The sequence below is a fragment of the Parambassis ranga genome, chromosome 9 (genome assembly GCF_900634625.1).
Source record: "Parambassis ranga chromosome 9, fParRan2.1, whole genome shotgun sequence".
In the NCBI taxonomy this organism is placed as follows: Eukaryota; Metazoa; Chordata; class Actinopteri; family Ambassidae; genus Parambassis; species Parambassis ranga.
In genome coordinates this window covers 14,065,030-14,087,750 of record NC_041030.1, presented here as the reverse complement: position 1 = coordinate 14,087,750, position 22,721 = coordinate 14,065,030, and the positions used below count along the sequence as shown (strand labels likewise).

At 39.8% G+C, this 22,721-nt stretch overlaps 3 protein-coding genes across 4 annotated transcripts; 1 reads left to right on the top strand and 2 right to left on the bottom strand.

Annotated features, from left to right (window-relative positions):
- Nucleotides 1-74: 74 nt before the first annotated feature.
- On the bottom strand, nucleotides 75-14,869 carry kntc1 (kinetochore associated 1). The gene is made up of 62 exons (XM_028413714.1): nucleotides 14,777-14,869; nucleotides 14,398-14,544; nucleotides 14,185-14,305; nucleotides 13,921-14,036; nucleotides 13,734-13,812; nucleotides 13,530-13,607; nucleotides 13,425-13,459; nucleotides 13,238-13,348; nucleotides 12,989-13,082; nucleotides 12,762-12,814; nucleotides 12,565-12,677; nucleotides 12,417-12,471; nucleotides 12,234-12,332; nucleotides 12,082-12,125; nucleotides 11,931-11,993; nucleotides 11,753-11,828; nucleotides 11,463-11,588; nucleotides 11,158-11,324; nucleotides 10,957-11,068; nucleotides 10,683-10,826; nucleotides 10,539-10,595; nucleotides 10,349-10,420; nucleotides 10,143-10,259; nucleotides 9,763-9,906; nucleotides 9,570-9,665; nucleotides 9,375-9,478; nucleotides 9,178-9,280; nucleotides 8,785-8,919; nucleotides 8,560-8,679; nucleotides 8,264-8,336; nucleotides 8,109-8,176; nucleotides 7,726-8,027; nucleotides 7,452-7,624; nucleotides 7,203-7,303; nucleotides 6,899-7,043; nucleotides 6,732-6,788; nucleotides 6,486-6,649; nucleotides 6,287-6,391; nucleotides 6,067-6,195; nucleotides 5,820-5,936; nucleotides 5,615-5,724; nucleotides 5,267-5,480; nucleotides 5,054-5,143; nucleotides 4,799-4,964; nucleotides 4,636-4,694; nucleotides 4,342-4,558; nucleotides 4,183-4,256; nucleotides 3,895-4,105; nucleotides 3,662-3,774; nucleotides 3,511-3,566; nucleotides 3,349-3,427; nucleotides 3,148-3,272; nucleotides 2,910-3,045; nucleotides 2,707-2,802; nucleotides 2,536-2,592; nucleotides 2,168-2,222; nucleotides 1,852-1,915; nucleotides 1,225-1,354; nucleotides 1,044-1,133; nucleotides 494-648; nucleotides 292-394; nucleotides 75-216 (listed from the first exon to the last, which is right to left on the bottom strand). The coding sequence occupies exons 2-62, from the start codon at nucleotides 14,533-14,535 to the stop codon at nucleotides 181-183; spliced, it is 6,642 nt and encodes a 2,213-aa protein (XP_028269515.1). The 5' UTR covers nucleotides 14,536-14,544; nucleotides 14,777-14,869; the 3' UTR covers nucleotides 75-180.
- Nucleotides 14,870-15,523: 654 nt separating this feature from the next.
- rsrc2 (arginine/serine-rich coiled-coil 2) lies at nucleotides 15,524-20,790 on the top strand. 2 transcript variants are annotated; one of them, XM_028413716.1, is made up of 10 exons: nucleotides 15,524-15,658; nucleotides 16,776-16,920; nucleotides 17,315-17,355; nucleotides 18,333-18,496; nucleotides 18,612-18,743; nucleotides 18,863-18,910; nucleotides 19,373-19,458; nucleotides 19,533-19,798; nucleotides 19,902-19,991; nucleotides 20,086-20,790. In XM_028413716.1, the coding sequence occupies exons 1-10, from the start codon at nucleotides 15,653-15,655 to the stop codon at nucleotides 20,269-20,271; spliced, it is 1,164 nt and encodes a 387-aa protein (XP_028269517.1). In that variant the 5' UTR covers nucleotides 15,524-15,652; the 3' UTR covers nucleotides 20,272-20,790. The 2 variants fall into 2 exon arrangements, with proteins under 2 accessions (XP_028269517.1, XP_028269516.1); XM_028413715.1 differs by having other exon boundaries at nucleotides 18,863-18,979.
- LOC114441008 (uncharacterized) lies at nucleotides 20,781-22,580 on the bottom strand. The gene is made up of 4 exons (XM_028413717.1): nucleotides 22,332-22,580; nucleotides 21,979-22,108; nucleotides 21,770-21,903; nucleotides 20,781-21,690 (listed from the first exon to the last, which is right to left on the bottom strand). The coding sequence occupies exons 1-4, from the start codon at nucleotides 22,449-22,451 to the stop codon at nucleotides 20,908-20,910; spliced, it is 1,167 nt and encodes a 388-aa protein (XP_028269518.1). The 5' UTR covers nucleotides 22,452-22,580; the 3' UTR covers nucleotides 20,781-20,907.
- Between the last annotated feature and the right edge of the window lie 141 nt (nucleotides 22,581-22,721).

Sequence of the window (22,721 nt, the reverse complement as noted above, 5' to 3'; positions counted from 1 at the left end):
AGTTTGAGAGTTTTTTCCTCCAAAAATGCTACTACACAGTTTTCTATAATGAACAGGTTTTATTTAAATGAATACAGGAATAAACATGAAGGAATGGAATAAAGGATTAAGTGCAAATGCATATCTGCCCTCAGTAAACCAAGAACACTTTGTATGTACAATGAAAGAAATAGTGCTGGTTCATCCCAATACTCCATTTTGCATGTTAAGAAACTCCTGAAATACAAATGAAAGAATAATTATTTTAATGCCATCAAACACATGTTTTCATTTACCATCAGCTTCAGTTACCTTCAGACAGCTGGGTGAAGGTGAGCCATTTGTCAGCGTTTTCCCTCTCTGGTGCGCTCTGTGATTCAGGTACTCTCGTGCAAGTGAGTCGGCATCATCCTGACTGAAGAACAAGGTCAAAAGCAAGAGGTTAAACAAACATGCTGGTTTGAGAGATCTGCTCTTGACTGATTGGATGGTCTGAATGCAAAACAAATTTTACCAGTTCTGGCTGATCAGGTAGTCCACCAGGTCTTTCACCTGGTTAGGTTGGCCATGTAACACCATGTGCTGCTTCAGATGGTTGAAGTGTTTGGTCTTAAGCAGTTTCTGCTGCTGCCCGCTTTGGCTGATGAAAGTTAATACAGTCTCCCTGATCTGTGGGAATATAGAGTATATAGGTAACAATGTAATAAACAGCAACACAAAGCTGACACACTTTAACACCATGGCAACACATGTAGCAGCTTCACACCATCACAGTAAACCATCACTTCCTGTTTAACGGCTTTACTGACACTGGGCTGATGCACAGAGCCATAAATGTGCTGTAGACACAACAAAAATAGTATCTACTGTGCCTATGAGCTCCACAACAAGTGTAACTAACATGTAAAAGTAAGCGTATTAACGCTTAAGCTGAAATGCAAATTAATAGATGTAGATCCTCCTACCTTAAATGTGAAAAAGAGGTTAATAACAGTCATTATCTGTTAGTTCCATAAAAAAAAGAAATCTCAGTTCTTGTGTACATAATATTAAAGACATGCGACCTGTGAGGGGATTCCAGCCAGTTCTCCAGTACTCATAAGTTCATCCAGCTGCTCGAGGACAGCAACTGGGTTACAGACTGACAGAAAGCCCTGAAAGAGAAGAGAAACAGTCACTGGTGATAAACTGTGACTAAAACATGTAATTTTCACTCACATACTGTATTCACAGACATGCACCCACCTGGATCTGTTGCGCCTTTTTAGTGGCACAGGGAATAAGAAGCAGAGTTCCCAGGGCGAAGGCAGGCAGATTGAACTGTGCGAAGCGATTAGCAATTCCTATCAGGTCCAGATTCAACAGGAAAGGGCACCTTGAGAACAAAGATACAACCAGAAGCATTATTCAGGTAGGCATTGTGGTTTTGTAAACAATTCTCAGCGTTTAGTCAATCAAAGAGCTGGACGTAAGCACAGCTCTGTAAGTAGAACTTGGACTTCGGACTGTTTCAAATCAAGGTTAAAACAGCCAAAACAAATGTGACCGATTACAGACTTTGGGAGAAATAACAACAACAACAACACAACAACAACAGATCTGCCAGCTGAATCTTGCTGAAAATTATTTAAATGTGTCTGTCTGTGTTTAAATATGTCTTTGTTGCCGTTTAAGCCATGGTTGTGTAGAGAACCAATACTTTGAAGTTCTTAATGAAAAGGTGATTCTGCCTTTTGCACCTTAAATAATACAAATTACCACAATATCGAAAAGACAGTCTTTAAAAGTGTTTTTATATTTAACCACTGGTGGCCCATAAGACTTCCATTTATGCCTGTATTTAAGTGTAGGTTGATCACGAGTAAAACGTACTTGAGGAGGAGAACAAACGTTCTGTAAAGCATTTCCTGTTGATCTGGACTCAGAGGAACGGAAGCTGCCATTGAAAGAGCAAATGAGTCAAAAAGAGATTATTCATTTCAATTTTTTGCATGACAATACAAGGACAACAATACATTTAATGCAGGCATGTTAAACAAGGGTCTGCACAGGTAAACAAGTCTTGAACCAAATTTTTGATACAAGAAACTGAATTTATGAAATTAATTACTGAAGTGATGTTGTCTGGGTAAAACTAGATAGTATAGCTAAATAGTTAACACATCAGTTCTCATATTTGCTGCAGTACCTGAAACAAAGGGTGCCAGTATCATACTCCGCCAGGTCCTGGAGAAACTTGAAATCTGCATGGAAAATAAAATCAATAAATTAATTCGTCTTTATCAATAATCGTATTCTAGCATCAATGGTTTGTGTTGCTTCTCTTAATTTTGCCTCAACATCTGTTCCAGCAGGATGTTTGGCGGTCTAGTGGTTTAGACAAGTAACCACACTGACTGCCCACACCTCTGCATGTCATGGCTGCTGTTACAAAATGCTTTTCACAATACAGAGGTTTATCATGTACACTCTGGAACTATACGTTACTTTTCAGTGAAACAGATCAAGGAAATGTTATTGCCTTTTCTGCTTTTAATTTGTTCAATAAACATTTACCTCCCACAATGCAGGCACGGCAACTATTGCCTCCAACACCTTCTGCAGGTGGCGGATCTGAGGAGGAAAACATATATATGTTTATATATATTCAATGGTGATCAGCAGTCCATCATCCTTGTTATTTTTTTTTTAACAAGCGAAAGAACTTTTCGGTAAATGTTCCCTCACCAAGTTGAAGCCGAGCAGCTTCTGAAGCAGGCTGTTCCAGAGCTGAGGGTCGTACACCTGGTATTCCAAACACAGGTCAGCCACCAACTGCACAGCCTGGAAAGACAAAGAGTGCTTCCATTCGTCTGCATACAGTCGCTGTACGCCATTTCTAGCCTTTATGATAAAAAATATTCCTTTAAAAGGTTTTCCTCTAGGAGTACCTGTGGCTCATGACTGTGGTTCTTCCATAGACCTTTAACCAGGCCCTCTTTGGGACTACTGAGGAAAGACTGCACTGTGTACGGAATGTTTAATGATTCCAGTTGAGAGACAAAGATGTGGCACTTCAGGTAATACCTATGTGAATATAAAATACAGAAAACACTGATAAGTGTGTATCACCTTTATATTTATTTCAGCTCATATCATTACCATTTAACTAATATCATGCAATCTTACGGGATTTTGGTCCTGGGAATCTGCAGCTGAGCCTCCAGTGTGGCAGCATTAGCAAGGCGAACGAGGCAAAGCAGGGCTCTGGTCCTGTGGGAGAAGGTCAGACGAGGACCAGAAGTGCTGAGGGGCTACAGAAGGGAAAACAGATCCTTTTAGCTACTTTCTCTGGACACATGGACTTCAGCAAATATTTTTTAAACGCACCCAAGTTTCAGCAGATAGGATAGGGTTCAAGAGACGGACAGCATCCTCCACAGGGCCAGACTGCAGCATGTACACAACCCTATGCACAAAAACAGCAAACAATGCACATTACAACTAACAACCTATTCATACTGTATGTGCTGCAAAAAGTCTAGCAACTACCTCGTTAGGTCTGGGTCCTCCTCAATGTTGTTGACACAGTCATAATTACCAATGTCCTTTATTAAAAAAATACATGTGCAGAAAATCTGATGAAACATGAAATAGGAATGAACCAATCAGGTAATATTCTGTTGAGTTAAGATAGACTAACCTTGGCTGCAGCTGGGCCTGTCTTGCAGATCCATTTTTCTAACAACATGTGTTTGATTTTCAAAGGATCCACGTTGTTTATTGAAGCTATTTCCTTAACAGCAGCATGAATGTCTGAGGCGCAGACAAATGATAAAAATTGTATAAGGAAATTAATCTCAGAACCAAATGTAGCATGAACATTATAATAGTGATCGTTAATGTACAGTATATGAGCTCTTAAAGTGGGCTCACCAGGATAAGCTTGACCTCCTGACTCTGTGAAACGCTGTTCCACACTGCTGTGCTCGTACAGGGCCACTATGAGTCTGGCTGGCAGCCCAGTCAGTTTCAGGTGCTCTGGGCTGTTCAGCCTACTGGCCATCAGCGTATTCTCAGTTGCAGAGCGCTGAAACTGCAGCTTCAGCTTGGACAGAAATGTCTCCCCTCTGACACGTGCAGACTCCTGCTCAGAATCAAGCCATCTAATGCGTGAAAAACTGTCGAGATTGTCTAGGTTTAAAAGACCAATAAAACACTGACCTCAAGGTTTGGATCCTTCAACCACGCATCTCCAAGAGCCAAACAGAACCTCAGTGACTGTGTCTTCTCATAACCTGTGTTGAACAGGGAACAGCTAAGTGCATTATATACACAAACATACCGAGCTTTGTAATGTAGTGGTTAATGTGCAGCTCGAACCTGGTGGAAGCTCCTGGGTTATCTTGTGAGCCGTGGCAGCAGCCCACTCTGGGCTCTGGATGCATTTAATGTACTTCATCATGGTCTTGGCCACCTTGAAAGTCTCCTTCTTGTAGTCATGTCCCTGTCCCTTTTTTCTCTGTTCTAGGACTAAAGGCTTCATCTTCTTCTCAAACACATGGCTGGCTGCTGACATGTATAACTTGTCCAGGCTCACCTGGAAAGAGATGGGAAGTTTTGAATCACCAGAATTGTTATAATTAAAGAGTGAGACTAAGCTGAAGATAAGTTTACCTTCATCAGTTTGCTAATCAGAAGAAGTATGGGGAAAGTCTCCTCACTGAGCTCAGGTGCTACACACAGAACAACATTATACATTTTGTTACATTTTTTTAGTCAAACTGATGTCTTTGACTGAATTATTGTAAATTCTGAAATATTTGTGTGTGAGACTAACAGATAATCTTCCAGTAATGTGTGGTCTGCATGAGCAGGTGGAAGGGAAGCCTGCTGTTGGACAGTGGGTTTGGCAGCAGACTGTTTTCAAGAAGATATGTGTTCTCCACATCTGAAGGAGGAGAGACTCGCTTATAGGACTTCAGGTGCTGAAGGAGACCCATAGCCTGTGGAACAAAAGAAATGATTCACATTTTGTGCAGTTCACACTTAAGAGAAGAAACCATTTTTAAATATCAGATGTTTTATCCGTTACCTGACTAACAGAGAAGCTGGACACATTCTCATCTGCAGCCTGGATGATCTTCAGCACTACTTCAATTCTCTCATAGTTATAGGGGCTGAGCTGTGTGAGATGGGCATTTTTACAATTAGGTGAAAGACCAAATGTTTTTTGACTGAAAAACAGGAAAGGGCTAAAAATACTTTAACTGAGATTCTGTCATGGGAAACAAGCTCCCTCTCTGACCTTAAATAAAGCAGCACAGAGACTGTCAGTAAGCTCGCTGGTGCTGTGTAACATTGGGATTATTTGAAGGACTCGTTCCAATGCGTCAGCATGACATAGAGGCACCTCCTCCTGGCCTGAGCCTGGGCCACCTGCACATTCCTCATCTTCTTGGAGCAGCAGCAAGGTGGTTATATACTGGTTGATCACGCCATCACGGTCCAGACCAAAGGTACTGCAGATGCAAAGGACAGCTTTTTTTTACGGTCTGGTAAGGAAAACTTGCATACCAGACCACAGACGGAATTAAAAGCACAGTTTAGATCTACACTGGTGGTAGAAGGTGACAACAGGAAGTAAACAGCTGACCTGCAGTACTGTAGGATAATATCTGGCGTTATCTTCCTGTTCTTCACCAAGACAGGGATCAGACTGCTCTTCAGCTCAGGTCGCTGACGGAACACTGGTTGGATAGATATCTAAGAAAACACATGTGGTAAATTGGAAAAGCTGAAATGTATGTAAACCTATTAACTAAGACCAAAATACATCTGAGATTTAACTGCTGCATTACCTCGAGTTTGCCAAGCTTGATGCCCCACTCTGCATCAGTGATGACAGAGAGAAACTTCTTTTGTTCCTCAGCCTCATCGTACAAGCAGCAGAGATTGGCTCCAATCTTTGCCACAGACTGAAATATTCAAGGAACAGTGGCAGATTTACATTAGATTTCATGCATCTAAATAAGCATATTCTGCATATGTGTGTCTACTTGAAACTGATGTTTAACATGGCTGAAGTGTTTGTAATCATTTTCATACCAAAATCTTGTCATAGTTTTGCCAAGTGTTGTCAATAACTTTCCACAGTATTTTGAAGACTTCTGCTTTTGAGAGGAGTGTACAGAGTCCGATAGCCAAGTCACAATCGACCACCCTCCAATTGAACACCTGGAGCCCACAGAAAACAGAAATGCAGTTGTTTAAAAACACGCTAACAGGCATTAAAACTGCCCCTATCTTTTCATGACACTGGATTCACCTTGTTCAAGAGGGCCACAGACACGGCATTCAGAGAAGAAGTTGTGGTCCTACGAAGATTGTTCATGCATATGTTGTATTTCTTAAGCTCTTGTAGATCGTAAAGCTGAGAGGAAATCACAGAAAGAACATATGCTTGAATCAATTTTGTCTAGTGTCACAGGTTAGGAGCTAAATAAACCAACACACAGCACAAATACCTGATTGCTTAGCTTTATGTCCATGACATTAGAGGTGACATGTTGCAGGCAGCTACCATATGAGTTGACCAGCACTCTGAGAGCCAACTCCAGCTGACTGCACTCCTGTAACATCTGTAATATTTTGGACAGTGGGTCGAGTAGCGGCTGCAGGTAGTCTGAACCTGCAAGTGAGCCAGATAAGACAAGAGGTAAACTTTTAAACTGATAAAAGTATGCCAAAAAGATGTCAAATTTAATACCAACCGTCTTCAAATGAGCAGTGTGACAAGCAGGAACAGTCCAGTGGGTACAGTTTAGTATCTGTAGGAATGGAAATATTGTTGTTAGCCACCACTTATTTAAAGACTACCTTAAGTACAAAAAAAATCCTTAAGACATTGAAAAGATGATAAATTTGAGCATCTTCTTACCACGAGAAATAGGCAGCAGGCAGTTGGTAATTTCATACTGGACAGGGAGCACTGACACGGGGTCCAGAACAATGCAATCTTCATTAAAAACATCTTGAAAACTCCATTGAGAATAAGGGTCTTTTTCTGCTTCCAAGGTCAAATCCTGTCATAGTACATTAATCAAATTTAATACATTCTGTTTATTTCACAACTTTATGAACAAAGCATTAACTGAAGCTCATTTTAGGAAAGACATGCAGTTTAATCATTTTCAAAATGACAAATCAGTTAGTGTTCTATGGAAAAAAAATATGACACTGACCTTGGCTACAAAGCCATAGTTGTCTGACAACTGACACTGATGATAGACATCCATAGCAATCCGTGTGCATTTGCAAAGCTCCAGGCAGTCCAATAGCAGATCTGTAATTGAAGGTAATTGTAACATTGTAGGAGCTTAAATGTCACAAAAAGTAAAAAAAAAAATATCAAAAACTACAGTATTCAGTTTTAATAGGTGAGTTTAATATCCAGTGCTTTTTAGGCATTGTTGACCATGTGTTTATTTTACCTGAGTGACACACAGTAATGGCCTGACAGGCAAGATTGTGGATGATTGCTGGCAGGTCCATATCATCAGGAATCACCATAGGTACGTCTGCCTCCAGCATCTGGCATAACATCTTGGCAGCAGTAAACAAAATCTTCCCTGTGTTGCTGTTGTAGTGGTGCTCGTAGAGTTCACTGAAGACAAGAACACACACACACAACAACACATTTATGAGTGAGATAACCCCCTAACAGTTTTACACCCCTGGATTCATACAGCCTCCACATATGCAGACCTTAAGATCTTGAGGGCCTTGTCCACTTTGCCCACTCTCAGAGCTCGCAGGGCCAAGTCAGACCAGAGCTCCTGTTCAGTGCGCTGCAGCTGCCTTCCTAGACGACGTAAGCCAGCTTCTGTGGAGATCGTCTTGGTCTTGCCATCTGGATCATTAGCCACAACTGGGGTTGCTATAGCATTCCCCTTAGATGAAAGACGCCCACGAGTGTTTTCATAGGCAGTGATGTGCTTTTCCTGGATCTGTTTGCGGATGTCTTGATCTTCATAGTTTGATGGGGTAAAAAAAACATCAAAGTCCTCCTACAGAAACAAACATAAAGGCTGCAGGTTCAAAAAACAAAAGACGAGTTAGACATTTTAAAAAAAAAACTATAAATTTACCTGTAGGTGGGCAATCGCCTTGAACATGATAAGGTTGTTCTCACACTCCAAGCTTTTCAGAGAATCATCTGCAGGGGACATTTATAACATAGCATTCCTTTAAAAGAAAAACTTTGAAGAATCAACAAAAGTATACTGAAAAAATAAACACTTACATTTTTGGATTATATGCAGATATTTCAAAGCCTCCACCATCACCTGAGCTATGACCATCTGGTGTTTCTTATGCTGTCAAAGAAAGGACAGGAGAAAGATAAACAAAAGGTGCATAGGTGTGTCATACTGTTCTTCTACTTTGTCTATTCAGATTTTAAGATGGTACCTTACTGACAAGGCTGTCATTTTCATATTTGGTTATATATCACTTATATTAGTGATTTTTATTTTGCATGCGTCATCTACAGACAGGATTAATCACGACATTATTTTATTTTCCATGTTTTTTCCCCACCTCATCTGATATGTGTTGTTTGTCCTCCAGCTGCAGCCTTGCCCATGATGTGAGGCGCTCTATCACACACTCTGCCTCTGCAGATGACAGCTTCTTCAGGATAGCCAAGATTTCCTCAGTCTGAAAGCAGCACAAGAGACTTGCTACCAACATGCCAGGAATGCAGAATAAAGACACATATAATGAAGAGTTTGTGAATTAACAGTCATATGTGGACTAACATACCTTGCCTTGGCCTATCAGCTGGATGACATATAGGTAATTTATCTGTGACGTTGGAAGTTTGTATGCCCTGGCTAATGTCAGGGAGTCCTCTAAAGACATGGGCAAATCTTGCTTCAGGATGTATCTAATCAGTGTCTGGGAAGAATAAGAGAATAAATGTATCACATCACATACAGGGACAACAATCAACACGTTTCCGTCATCCATCCATCTATCATCTGAACCCGCTTTGTCCTGGGGCCATGGGGGGCTGGAGCCTATCCCAGCTATCTACGAGTGAAAGGTGGGGTACACCCTGGACAGGTCACCAGTCCATCACAGGGCAACATACACAGACAAACAACCACTCACACCGACGGGCAATTTAGAGTGGCCCCGTTTCAGTTTACTTACCATAGTCTGAGTAGTGTTAGAGAGATTGAAGTTGCGAATGCCGTAGCCCCTGAGGAGCTTCCTAATCTCCATCAGACGGTAGCTCTCCTTTAAAAGCTCTTGCCTGGAGACAGCAGAAGAAAAATCATACATACACTTGTGATGGTAGCTAACTTTTAAAAATAATTGTTCATAGATAAGGAAAATATATAACATACTTTGGTCCATCCATCTCTAGGTACTGCTGAACAAGTTTTTCCACAACATTACTCCAGGGTACCACGGCTTTCTGCATGATCTCCAGCACAGCATCCACCATCAGCTGTCATAAAATACAGTAAGATGTGAGATTTTTCTACTTCCAGAACAGCATACATACATCGGTACAACTTTATAAATTGTGCATCACTTACATCAGTATCAGTCATGCAACTGAGCACAGCCACTGCTTTGGCTTCCCATTCTGTAAAAAGTGTTGTGGTCTGAGAACTACAGCGCTCCAGCAGGTCCTAGTGAAGGTCAGATAGGGAGAACACAGAAACATATCATGAAGTATCTGGGAAAACTAAGCTTTAGTCCTGTTGTTTGGCTGTAGAGAAGCTTTACCTTGATATAGTGAAGAAGTAGCTCATCAAAAGGAATCTTGTGCTCTTCTGCATACGGTAGGATGCTGTTTTCTACAGTGGCAGCAATGAGCTCTGGAGCTGGTACTTTGTCCAGCATGAAGAATGCTACACTCCATACACTTCCCTTTCAAAGTAAAAGAAACATATTCCTATTAAAAAAGGAACAACACCCAATATTTTTTAACCATGAAAACTAAACACTATTCCACTCTAACTTTAACGAGCTATAGACATCCAGAGATTAATTTCTGCAAGCTTTAGCATTTTAGGCACATTCTTATATTTTAATGTAACCTACATAACATGCAGTAAAATGACTGCTAGTTGAAGCTTGTGTGTAATTTAACATTTTCACCAGACCTTCTCAAAGACAGAAAGTGAAAGCCTGCAGTTGTATTTCTGGTGGAGGTGCAGCAGCTGACGGAGGTTGGACACCAGAGACCGGAGGTTCTCCACCTCCTCTGCACCATCATCATCCTTTAGAAAGATATCAACAGATGAAATCAGTGTTGCAATTTGTTGGTAGGTCATCAGTGTAAAGCACAAACCACACTATCATAACTTACAGGCATCATCCATGTCCATAAAGAAGGCAGTCCAAGCACTGCAATGTCCAGCCCATTTTGTGGCCAAGAACCCTGCAACAGGTGTTACTATTGTTACTGATGGTTTAAATAACTAGCAAAATATTAACAAACAAATATAATGTTAAAAATGTTATGGGCTATTAATATAAATGTGATCTACGGTTTTTACCTTTTCTGTCAGCTCCAAATTTCTTGCCTTTTGTTCAAGCCATTTTGCTAGAATTCTCTATAGGGACATTGAGACAGAATCATTTGTGAGGACAGCACCATATGGTAGAAATGAGCATTTCATGCATGAGCGAAGACATCCCACCTGTCCTCTAGGGAGTACTCTCCTCACAAAAGGAACAAAAACTGTCCTGAACCAAGGACAGAGGTCTTGAGACAGCAGATCCTCTGGAATGGAACTGAGCACAGCCTCAAGGCTACTCTCATCAAACTCTGCTGTAATTTGTCCCTGTGAAAGTTTAATCAGTGAACATCACAGCTGACATTAAAAAAAACATTTTCATTGTGACTAAAAATGTAATATGTTAATACAAGTTCACCGAGTACACACAGGAACTGATGATTGAATAATCTGTTACCTCGTATCTGAGCCAAAGGAGTTGTGCGCCCTTCATGTCTCCTTCTCTCAGATGAGTCAGAATGTCCCCCAGATTGTCAGTGCTATTCAGAAACTCAATCCAAGCGATTCCACTATTGATGATAAAGTAGAAGTAAGTATATAGTTTGAAGAAAATCACAATGTGAAAGATATACAATTTACACAATAGGACGTTAGTTACTTGAAATTTTCCAAGCCATGCAAACTGCAGAATGTTGCCAGCCTGGCCAGGGCCTCTTGGATCTGTAAGGAGGAGTATCGTGTGGCAGCATGGTTCAGCATCTTCTCTGCTGTCTCAAAGGTTGGCCATGGAGCCTTAAGGCAGTATTCCACCACATACTGCTCATCCTTGTCAACACAGAAAATTTAACCTGCATTAAAGACTAAAAGCTTAAATATAATTTTAGGTACTGTAGAAGCTGAGATTCAGTGTCATTTTGAAGGGAACATTTTAATCAGAGAAAAAAAAAGCCGTTTTAAACTCACTGTGATCTTCATCAGGTTGGTTTTGGCCTCGTCCACAAGTTCAGACCATACATCCTGCCCATAGCCGCCTACGGATGCAGAAGCCAGCTGCTCCAGCACAAAATTGAGTTTCACTTTGTAGACAAGCTGTAAAAAAGACAGTTAGTGGGTTAGCACTTCAGTCTTGGGTATAACAAAACTAGCTGCACCATCCAACCCAAAATAAGAATATTGACATTTTCTTTTACCATCTTAAACATGAACTGAGTCTAAAGCCCAAATGTTTTTTTGCACAAAATAGGTACACTTACCTCTAAATCCAGCTCAAAGGCGATGGCAAACTTTTCAGCCTCTTCAAACATGTGTTTGTGAAGAAGTCTACTAAGTCTAAATGGAGATAAAGTCAAGTAAGTCAAAGTATAATTACATCATGTAGATAATACTTTACACACTGTAATTGTAGAAATGTCTCGACATTACATCTCTTACCTGTTCTCAGGCAAAGCCTCTGTGAAGCATCTGACAACAACAGCAGCTATCGGCTCTCCTCGACTGATTAAAGAATAATAAAAGACAACTTAATATTTAAACTTGAATATGTTGACTGGAAACAGTGACACACTTAGAAAATGTATCCCACCTTTCTGGGTTCCCACATATCCCCTCAACTAAATAAAATGTATCCTGAAATTAGAAGACAAAACAGCTCACTTGAATGTATAGAAATGTTAACTTACATATAACTCATACAAAATCTGTGCAACAGTTTTTAAAGTGTTGATTTTTTTTTACCATATTTATTTTTGTATGGACAAGACAGGACACCGAGGAAACATCAAGAGAGTAGCAAACAGTCATGGAGGGCAGAAATCGTATTTGCAGCGAGCTGATCTGAAAAAAAAAAAAACCAGCATATCAATTTCAAACTTAATATATCCATTGCCAAAGTTTCTTCAAAAGGATTGGTGCTGCTACCTGACTGTTGTCTTGCTTGGTCAGTGTAATCATCTTCATGCTGTCCTTGTCTTGGCTGTAATACACAGAGATAGTTTACATTTTCAGCATTGTGTGAGGAAGACTGACTAATTACATATGCAGCATGTAATAAAACATTGATACATACGCCACCATGGAGGCAGAGCCACATTCTGTGGTGAGTTCAAAGTCATCAATGGCAAGATTTGGCCAACAGTGAATCATGATGAGGAAATGCAAGTCCCAAAGACTCAAAACATCCTGAAACAGAAGAAACAAAGTGAGGTCATATTTAGTCCTTATACTGTCGACAATCAGACAGCTCATGATGACACCTTTACTTACCTCAGTATCAAGAATGTACAGGAGATTTTCCACCACCACCATCTTCCTTACACCTTCAAAAAAGACACATAAAGAAAATGCAAATGAAGCCACATGTTGTCCTTTACTATATCTATTCTTCTCAGTATCAACGATTAAAAAACTATTTACAAATTAAACAATTCACTTTTGGAATCACCATCTTTAAAATAATCCACACTGATTATGTGAAAAAACACTGTGTTTACCTGGTATCAAGCTATTGTTGACTGAGTTAGCAAAGCACATCTTTGTCTGAAGAGGGTCCATCTTCCAGTGAGTCAAAACATTTTCTTTATCCCCCTATATAGATTTTTATATAGGTAAAAAACATTGCTTTTATTGCTTCATTTGTGTAGTAATAACCATTCACAAAATTATATTTGAAGCTAGTTTGTCTGTAACTGTCAAAGATTTCACTCGGTTTCATTTGAATTAATACGATGTCTATTACTGACCCCAATCATCAAGTGGAGTTCATGGCCCAGACTGAACATCACAGCTGTACTGCAACCCTCCTCATGGTAATCCTCCGTAGAGCAAAAGTCTATCCTCATGAGAGACTGGAGCTGAATGTGGACAGAGAGCCATTAATCTTAATCTTCATAAAAAGAAGCATTATTGCATTTTTTCACCTTAACTAACCTCTTTTAAAGCTCCCACATCCATTTTTTCAACCGCTAAAAAAGTAAAAGAACTATTTAATGTTTGTCAAAAACAACAATTGTTGTTGTAATGTAAATTTCATACCTGTCTTGATCTTTTCCAGAGCAAGGTTTGTAATGTGGAAGAAGCCATCCTTAATGAGTACAAACACATGGTACATCCCTGTCAACAATAATCACAATTCAGATTTTAGAAAAACATCTTCTGGCTCTTTCTTGTTTTCAGTACATACTATTACACATTTGTTTTAGATTCTTGTTTTTACATTTGTTTTTATATACATGTCACCTGAGGAGGCATTGCCCTTGTTTATGATGAGATATCGATAGGTTTTCTTATCTCCACTGGCTGGCTTTTCAACCAAAGCCTACAGATTTAAACAGAAACATAATAAAGTTATAACTCTATGAACAAGTAACAACATCAATTCCAATCCTTCTTTAGATAGTATTATAGATATTAACACCATCCATACCCTGGTAAGAAGGATTCTTTTGTGTGGAACATAGATCAAATGAAGATTTCCATTTCTTTCACAGACCACCAAAAACTGTCCATCCGGGCACACATCAATGGCATCCACATCCGTTTCTGAAACACAGTTAATGCTATTAAAGCAAAGCAGCTATATATCTAAATGGAGAGTTGGAAAGACACTGTGATTTCTGACATGACATAAGACATAAGCTGACATATGACGCACTAAAAGTGAAGGTGTGGACAACAGACAGCTGTTTACCAAAGTGTAGAAGCAGCAGGATGGTCTGATAACTCTGATCAAACAGGATAACTGTTTTATCAGCAACCACGATACTCCAGTTCGAACCAATTAAGGATGAAAGACGAGGATCTGTCTGCACCTGAAAGAACCAGTTTACCCGTCAGATTACGGGGGCAGCGAAAAGAAAGATCATAGTTGCCCTTGTGTACAGTAAAAACTGACGTTGTTTACCTTGTTGGAAGTAGAGATTTTGACCAGTGTGTCCACCTGGTACAACCCGCTCCCATTTTCCTCCCTTGACACACTGTCAAAACGGACAGTGTTTGTGTCCTCGTTGGTCAAAAGTTCAACGTCGCTCCACATCGCCATTTCACGAAGCTGAGATAGACAAAAGATTTCTAATCGTTTATTTTGAACTGCAATGCTTTGTGTGAGTTAGTACACTGCGATAAATTAGCTCGGCTATCAGTCCCTCGAAAACGTCACCTTAATATTATGATAAAGCTAATGCTAGTTATCCACTAGAGATAAAACAAATATGAAACGTTGACATATTTAACTAATAGCGTCCTGGCGGATAACTATGTATATACAGGTAATAGCTACTCACCACTTTACTACAATAACCTGACAACGACAACAGTAAGAATCAACATGACTCCACAGTTAGCTTTAGAATTTGGCGGTTCGCTATAGGGTGTTGTGTGGCATTGCTGCCCTGGGTTTTTCCTTTCAGACACAACTTCCGTTTTAGGCTACATACAAATCCATCTTGCCTTTCAAGGGATGGCAGGCGTAACCCATATCACAGTTTTGGGCGGTATGTCACATATCAGTAGTCCATTTATTTAATGAAACATGTTTGGGATGTTCAAAGTTCAAGAAGAGGTGAAGCCTGAAAGTCTCTTCTCAGGGTATTCTAGCTGAGACAGATATCCGGGGAGCCTGAGGTGTTGCCAGGTTCAGTTGTCTTACACTACATTTAATGCTACTGCTTTAAAACTTGCCGGCTCTTGCAACAAGTACATTATTATACTTTATAATAACCCATAATGTACTTGCAATGGTCGCAATGTCTCTATGAAAAATAATGTCTGCTTTTTCCATCTTATCAGACTGGCAAACATTTTCACCAGCACAAATAAAGGGATTAGTGTCGCAATTACGCATAATTACTGTGTAATGAAAAACGTTGAGATAAAGTTGTTAAACTAAAAACAACTAATTACAATTACACTTGTTTTCAAGTCTTCTGCTAATTCTTTGGTGCGTTTTTTGCGCATTTGTTTCATTTGTTTTTCCGGACTCAATGACAAACTGGCAACCCGGATGCAGGTTTTGCAGTCTCGCAGCAAAACCAACGAAGAAGAACCCGGATGATATTAGCTGAGGAAGACAACAGCAGTAGCGGATAGCTAATTCTCCGTTTCGCTTCGTTCAGACAAATAAAAAGCCCCGTTACGTCAGTATATTGTGCTTCAGAACTATGTCGGTGAGTACAATTATATAATCAGCATAATAATTATATGAACTTGGCTCTTAGTAATATATGGGCAAGTTTACGATTCTGTGCAGAAATATCTTTTTCTTAAAGATGGCGGTTAGCATGAGTTAGCTCAGCGACTTGCTGTTGTGGAAGTATGAATGACGAACGGAGGGGTTTGTGTAAAATAGATAAGACGTAGCTTTACTGTTTATGTATTGTATAAAAAGGATTCAGTTCCAAAGAACGGTGATTTCCTATCAGCTAAAATAATAGCATTATATTGACATCAGTGTCGGTGAACTGTTGTAACAATGTAATGACCTATGCGACGTAAGTGAATTCGGCTATTTGATGCAATTTTTGAAAGCAAAGCAGCTATCATTTCTGAAATTCCTTTCCCTTTTTTGCTGTACACACTCACGGTTCAATAGGACTTAATCTAACTCACATCTGTATTAAAAATCCCGCCAGTCATTTCTTTGAGTAATTATTTAACCACCACCGATAAATGTTAAATGTAAATGGTTCATTCAGTCATTCATCTCATTTCCATCCCAACACAAACAAAGTCTATCTTGAAGCCCTCGCACATAAATCCAATTTCAACAATACATGTTAATTGTCGACACTAGCATTTGCACTGTATTTGTGTTTGACATGACACGTTTGGGTGTTGTTCCAGTGGCCAACAATATAATCGTTCTAACATAATTTATACTACCATAAATAGGATACATTATATTATTGCTAATTAGTTTGATTGCCGTTGCTAGGCAATCAAACTAATTAGCATGTTCTTCCGTATGTTTTGTTTGGCGTAGCGTATCTTCATCATACATTGACCGATTTCAGCCATTCAACTATCAAAATGTTCATCTCACAGAGGACAATCCGGGTCAACTTCAAGTTTTTTCGAAAACTTATAATTTTTTAAATATTAAGCAATTTCGGTGTCATTTTTAACATGGGAGTCTATGAGAGAGCCCTTCAACGAGGATCATCTGCCAATTGTATCTCCTCCTACAAGTTTCAAGCTACAGACTCCATTTTAGTCTTAAAACGCTCATTAGATGCTGCTCTATCAAACTTGTTTATATTCTCATATTCCTTTTTATTTTTTCAGGCAAGCGATGACGAGTCTGTCGACTTGAACAAACCAGGCTCCCCAATTCATCACAGAAAAAAGCACAGTATGGAGTCTTCTAGGTCACCCCGAAGCTCCAAACACCACCATTCACGGTCAAGATCACGCTCCAGGGACAGAAAACGTCAGTATTCAGTAATTTCACCCAGGCAATACTGCCAGAGGTATTAGGGCCATGGTATAGAATATGTTTTCAGCATGTACGCTCACAAAATTATTCAGAAAAATGTGTGGGAAGAAAAGAGTTGCTGTAAAGGTTTCAGAGAGACAGTTATTTCTCTAACATGTATCAGACTGCGTGATAGCCTGACTATAATTACCAAGCCAAGTCTGCACATAATGGGTGCACTGCAAGTGTTGATTGCTTACACTTCTTGCATCCATTCTGTAGCTTTGTATACATTTGTCTAACCTTATCCTCCCTTACCTAATTTCCTCAAATTTATTAAAAGTATACAAAAGTACAAAAGTATATATATATATATATATATATTTATTTTGTTTTCTGCTGCTTCCAGGTGAGAGAAAATACAGACGGAGTCGCAGTAGGAGCAAAGAGGTAATTAATATATGTATTTTTTTTTTTTTTATTAGAAACACATGTGATGTGATTTTTGTTTTGAAGACCTTCATTTATATTCCTTGCTAGTTTTAGGCCAAGGTGAGTATGTTTTATTAGGTTAAATATACTAGAGTAGTAAAGGTTCAGAAGACAGGAAATAGATGACAATGGGCTTGTTCACATTAAAATGGTTGTTTGGCCTCCTTTTGCTCAGATGTCTCTATGGAAGGTTGTGTCATTATTTGTAACAATATTAAACGGTGAAGAGTAGTTTTTTTTTCCATTTTTGTTAAATCCTGTGCATAGATCACATGATAACATTTCTATAATAAATCATACTCAGCGTGCTAATGCACGAAGAAACTGAACTGAAGACCCTGCTGACATAGCAAAATAATATGCCTACTACTGGGACAGGTAACTATCTGCAATTCAAACTCTTATTTGTCTCACATTATTAGTAGAAAATTTGGAAATAACCCTTTTATCTCTTGCAGCCAGGGATGGGCATAATTAATTTACACATTCTTACATCATTCCAATCAGAATCACATGGGATATTGTAAAAAGTAAGCTTGATGCCCATCCCTACTTCAGCCTTACAGTGGGTACAACTTCAAAACATTTGGATCGCAGTTGACACTAAATCGATGAATCATTTGTGCCTTTTTCTCCTCTTAACCTGAACTTAAGAGTTGCATGTACAATTGGTGAAAGGTTCCAAACAGCAGGTTTGAACAATTCCTGTAACTGTAATTGGTTGTGTGCAGCCAAAGTAGTCCATACACAAAAATGGCTAAATGGTAATCATGCTCTAAGAATGACGTTCTGTAAATGTTAAGGAATTGGGTTTGAAATGACAAGGTTTTTGTGCAACTTGTCAAATTTATTACATACTATTTTTTTTTAAGCCATGGTACTAACTCTTTTTGTTGCACTATTTTCCTGAAAGAGACAACTTCTTCTTAAAACAGGCACGAAAGAAGGACTCTGAGAAGCCATTAAAGTCACACAGAAAGACAGATGAGCAGCTAGATCAAGAGAGACTTTCAGCTGAGAATGGAGAGGAGCGATCCAGGCGCAGGGAAAGGAAGTCCTCCAAGGGCCGGAGCTTGTCCAGATCACACTCAAGAGAAAGGTAAGTGTATAAGATATAGAGATTCAATTTGATTTTGTTTACTTTATTCAGATTTTCACACAACAGTGATAAATACCAGTTAAAAAGTCGTCTTTTTGACTCTTATCACATTTAGAAGGCATCACAGCAGAAGCAGAGACAAGCGTCGATCGCGATCACGCAGCCGGGACAGAAAGAAGAAGGCCAGGTCGCGGTCAGGATCAAGGACCAAACACCGCCATCATAGCCGAAGTCGCAGTAAGAGCAGGTGGGCATAATTAAAACAACAGATTTCTCATAATGGTCAAGTGTTTTTTTATCTTCCATTGCTCCGGTTTACCTGGCATTAACAGTTTGTTTTTTGAATTACTTTCCTTGTTCCACCAGGGAGCGAAAGAAAAGGAATGAAAAAGTCCGCAGAAAGAGTCGAAGCAGGTCTGTTAGTCCACCTGCCTTCCGGGGCCGAAACACAGCTATGGATGCACAAGAAGCCCTGGCCAGAAGGCAAGGCAACAGCTTCAGGCCATTTATAAAGTAGATGGTTGGCTGTTCTGGGCAAGCAGACGTTTGGTAGTCTTAATAGAGCCAAACAAAAATAAAATTAATCTCACCCTGTGTGGCAATTGGGGTGCACTGGCAACCTAGGTGTCTTTTCAACATCCATGGCTTGAGTCTGGCTGGGGATTTTTACTACATCTCTTCTGTTCCCTCTGTTCTACCTTTCCCTGTCAATTTGCTCATGTCAACTATTAAAGTCAAAAATGATGAGACAGTTGATGTTTTACAGTATATTAAGCTATGACCTTTGAATTTAGTAGTCCACACATTATTTCTGTCTCTGTACTGGAAATGTAGAACATTTTTAGTTCAACAAATTGTAATTGTTTTTCTTACCAGGCTGGAGAGAGCCAAGAAATTACAGGAGCAGAAGGAAAAGGAAATGTTGGAGAAACAACAGCAGCAGCAGCAAGAGATGGCTGCAGGTAAGTCGTGCCTTTTGTGCAGTCTTGCTGACTTGGTAAGGTGATGTTGCTTATGCTGGTCTGTATTTTATCAGCAGTGGCAGCCCCAATTGCGGCTGCTGCCGCCGCTGCAGCAGCTGTCTCAAACCCTGCTCTCAATGTGGCAGCCCTCCTGGCTTCTGGGACGCAGGTCACTCCTCAGATTGCCATGGCAGCACAGATGGCAGCTCTTCAAGCAAAAACCCTGGCAGAGACTGGCATTGCTGTGCCGAGCTATTATAACCCATCTGCTGTAAACCCCTCGAAGTTTGCAGAGCAGGAGAAAAAGAGGAAAATGCTATGGCAGGGGAAGAAGGACGGGGTAAGAACTTTGTAGTGATGTCCTTGATTTATCCAACGGTACTCAAATTGACTTGCAGTGTTTGGGAATGTGACAAATGAGTCTTTCAATATTAATTTTTAAGGACAAGTCCCAGACAGCAGAGTTGTGGGAGAAACTAAACTTTGGAAACAAGGACCAAAATGTTAAATTCCGCAAACTAATGGGTATTAAAGTAAGTATAAATATGTTATTTTACGTTACTACAAAGTTACGTTCAGTCATTCACCACTTTTTCACCACTGAAATTAATATTTTTGTGTCTGCAGGGAGATGATGAAGCAGAAGCAGCCAAACCACTTAATGATGAAGGCTTGAAGACACTACAGAAGCAGGAGGAGATGTTTAGGAACCTTGATGCTCAGTACGAGATGGCCCGGTCTCAGACACACACCCAGAGGGGAATGGGCCTCGGCTTCTCCTCCTCATTTTCACGTGGAATGGATTCTGTTTAGTGCCAAACCCTGACTGTCATCACCACTCATCCAATCATATAAGACTACCAATTCATCGCTAGCCCTCAAGCTTGCATGGATGTTGCTCTGAATCTGTAATTTATTTATAGACACAGTCTCATATATTGGAAAGTTATAATGTAAATAGTCAGATGCTGAGTTTGTCTCAGTGTTTATTAATCTGTACATCTTTGGAAAAAATGAAGCATCATTTTAACTGTTTGATGCTGCCAGGTAAAGTTTGTTTTGAATAATGTGGTAGCTTTTTTTAAACTCAAATATATATTGGTATGTGATTGAGCAGAAACTGAATTCGATGTGATTCATGTGAACATGGTTTACCTCCATTTAGAAAAGACATCTCAAGTCAATGTAGCAACAAATTCCTTTAGTTTCAATTCAATATATAGGAAAAACACAACATGGATTGTAACACAAATTGTCTTCTGGATTTCCTGGGATAGAAAGAAGCATACTTCTGTTTCAAATATTCTTAAAATAAATTAGTTTTGTGTTGAATAATGCTTGTCATATACTACATTATTGAATACCAATTCATACACAAAAACAGACATTTGTTAGAATGCTCAAAAAGTTGCACTGTAAGTCTGTTTTTGCTTGTGTGAAAAATCACTGTTACTTACATATAAGACTGGAGTACAGCACGTGAGCTACACCAGTGATGAGGTTGTGGTTGGCAAACTCAAGGATGAGAAGCAGGATTGGGTATTCACTGTGTCTCTTTTCCAAAGTGGACTCTTCACTTAAACCCATCCAGTGAAGAAGCAGCGTTTGCATGGCCTCTGGAAACAGCTCTGTGGCTAATTCCTCTGCTGGTGGCAAGTCACTGATTCGGTCAATATGCTGGACTTTAAAGCCCTCCACTTTCTGACTGATGCTGCTGTTGGCTGCATTAAATTGTTGACCAAGCCAGCGTCCTATGCAGCTAAGCAGTGTACTTGAATATACAGCGTCTTTGGCCCAATCTTTGGTCTTTAGCAGGGCTAACACAGATTCTGTCACACCCTTTTCTTCAAGGTTTCCATTTATGAACCGATCAATATTCTCTAAGAGCAGCAAAACTGTCTCCAGCTGTTCGGTGCAGGTCAGAGGTTGAGAGGAAAGCCGGTTGTCCAAGCTGTGCAGTTTTTGTCTTACTAAAGATACAACTATGTGACTTGGCTCAATTTGTAAGCTCCGCTTGGGAAAGGAACAATAATCATGATCTGCTGATGTATCTGTTGCATCACTGCCACAGACATTTAATGCTTCCCTGTAATCCTGGCTGTAATGTGGGTCCGAGAGTTCATTCTTTGATTGTGTTTCACACACACCGAGGGAATCTGAAAGGTCAAGCTGCACATTGAGGCTGTAGCTCATTTTCAGAGGGCTGTCATTTATCTGGGATTTCCAAATGTCCTATATGGAAAAGAGTCATATTAAAGCATACACCAAAAACATATGAAATTCAGTAGAGACAAAGATAAATCGTACACACCTGGAAGTTCTCTAGCACTGCAAGCTGCTCTTGTTTACTGTACATTTCAAAGGCTACTCTAAAAAGCCCTTGGACACTGTAGAACCACAGGCTGTTATTTGAAGTAGGTACCTTCAACCCATGGAACCTGAAGGCTGCAAAATACCAAGGGGACAATCTGTTTGCAGTGGTGTAAGCTGCGTGTGATGAGTAATGTCTGCTACATTTACCTGAGGAAAAATGTATTTTAGTGGCAAGTCCTTTCTTGGCAAACTTGGCGTGGTATCTAGGATGGTTCTCTGTACGGACATCAGTGTTGGACAGGAGATCAGCCCCCAAATACAGAGGAATCACTGGACCCTGGAACAGAGATAACAAATACGGAGAATGTGCTAATGACCGTCATACAAATTACAAAACAAAAACACATTCAAATATCAAGTTCATAACAAAAAATGATTACTTGTATATGGTGAAGATGGCCACAGCTCCCTCTAACGGATTAAGGAGGCTATAACATGCTTTAAACTTATCTACCATATTTGATAAAGCAAAAGCCTCACTGAGGATCTGACTGGCTCACCTTTTTGGGACACTCTGTCAGCCTGAACGATGTCAAGTCCACCAAGTAAATGAAGCGAATTTTCCGTGTGCTTCCATCCCATTGCGGTAACGTCAAGTGAATAGTTGAGCAACTTGACATCGCTGGAAGCAAATGAAGCTCCCTACTCGGTCACAACTATCGAAGATCGATTGAATTTGTTACCGTAACAGTTACTTTAAACGAATTCCAAGAACTGAAACGGCTACAACAAACCATAAAATCTCCATGGAAAAGAATTATATATATATATTGCGGCGATATATGTGCCCTCAGCACTGTCTTGTAGAATATTAAAAACAGGGTGTGGAGTTCTTTCTGAAACGTGAAGCATTGCGAATCTTATCCCGAGCACGGAAGCTAACATTTTAT

What these genes read in the sequence shown, in the direction of transcription:
- kntc1 (XM_028413714.1), bottom strand. Translation starts at nt 14,535, where the DNA reads ATGGCGATGTGGAGCGACGTTGAACTTTTGACCAACGAGGACACAAAC. An exon ending in AACAACACATATCAGATGAG is followed by an intron (nt 8,337 to 8,559) that starts GTGGGGAAAAAA and finishes TTTCTTTGACAG; the next exon opens with CATAAGAAACACCAGATGGT. An exon ending in CCAGCTTCTCTGTTAGTCAG is followed by an intron (nt 4,965 to 5,053) that starts GTAACGGATAAA and finishes TTTGTTCCACAG; the next exon opens with GCTATGGGTCTCCTTCAGCA.
- rsrc2 (XM_028413715.1), top strand. An exon ending in GTCGCAGTAGGAGCAAAGAG is followed by an intron (nt 17,356 to 18,332) that starts GTAATTAATATA and finishes TTCTTAAAACAG; the next exon opens with GCACGAAAGAAGGACTCTGA. An exon ending in GGCAGGGGAAGAAGGACGGG is followed by an intron (nt 19,799 to 19,901) that starts GTAAGAACTTTG and finishes TTAATTTTTAAG; the next exon opens with GACAAGTCCCAGACAGCAGA.
- LOC114441008 (XM_028413717.1), bottom strand. Translation starts at nt 22,451, where the DNA reads ATGTCAAGTTGCTCAACTATTCACTTGACGTTACCGCAATGGGATGGA. An exon ending in TGACAGAGTGTCCCAAAAAG is followed by an intron (nt 22,109 to 22,331) that starts GTGAGCCAGTCA and finishes TCTCTGTTCCAG; the next exon opens with GGTCCAGTGATTCCTCTGTA. An exon ending in CAGTGCTAGAGAACTTCCAG is followed by an intron (nt 21,691 to 21,769) that starts GTGTGTACGATT and finishes TTTTCCATATAG; the next exon opens with GACATTTGGAAATCCCAGAT.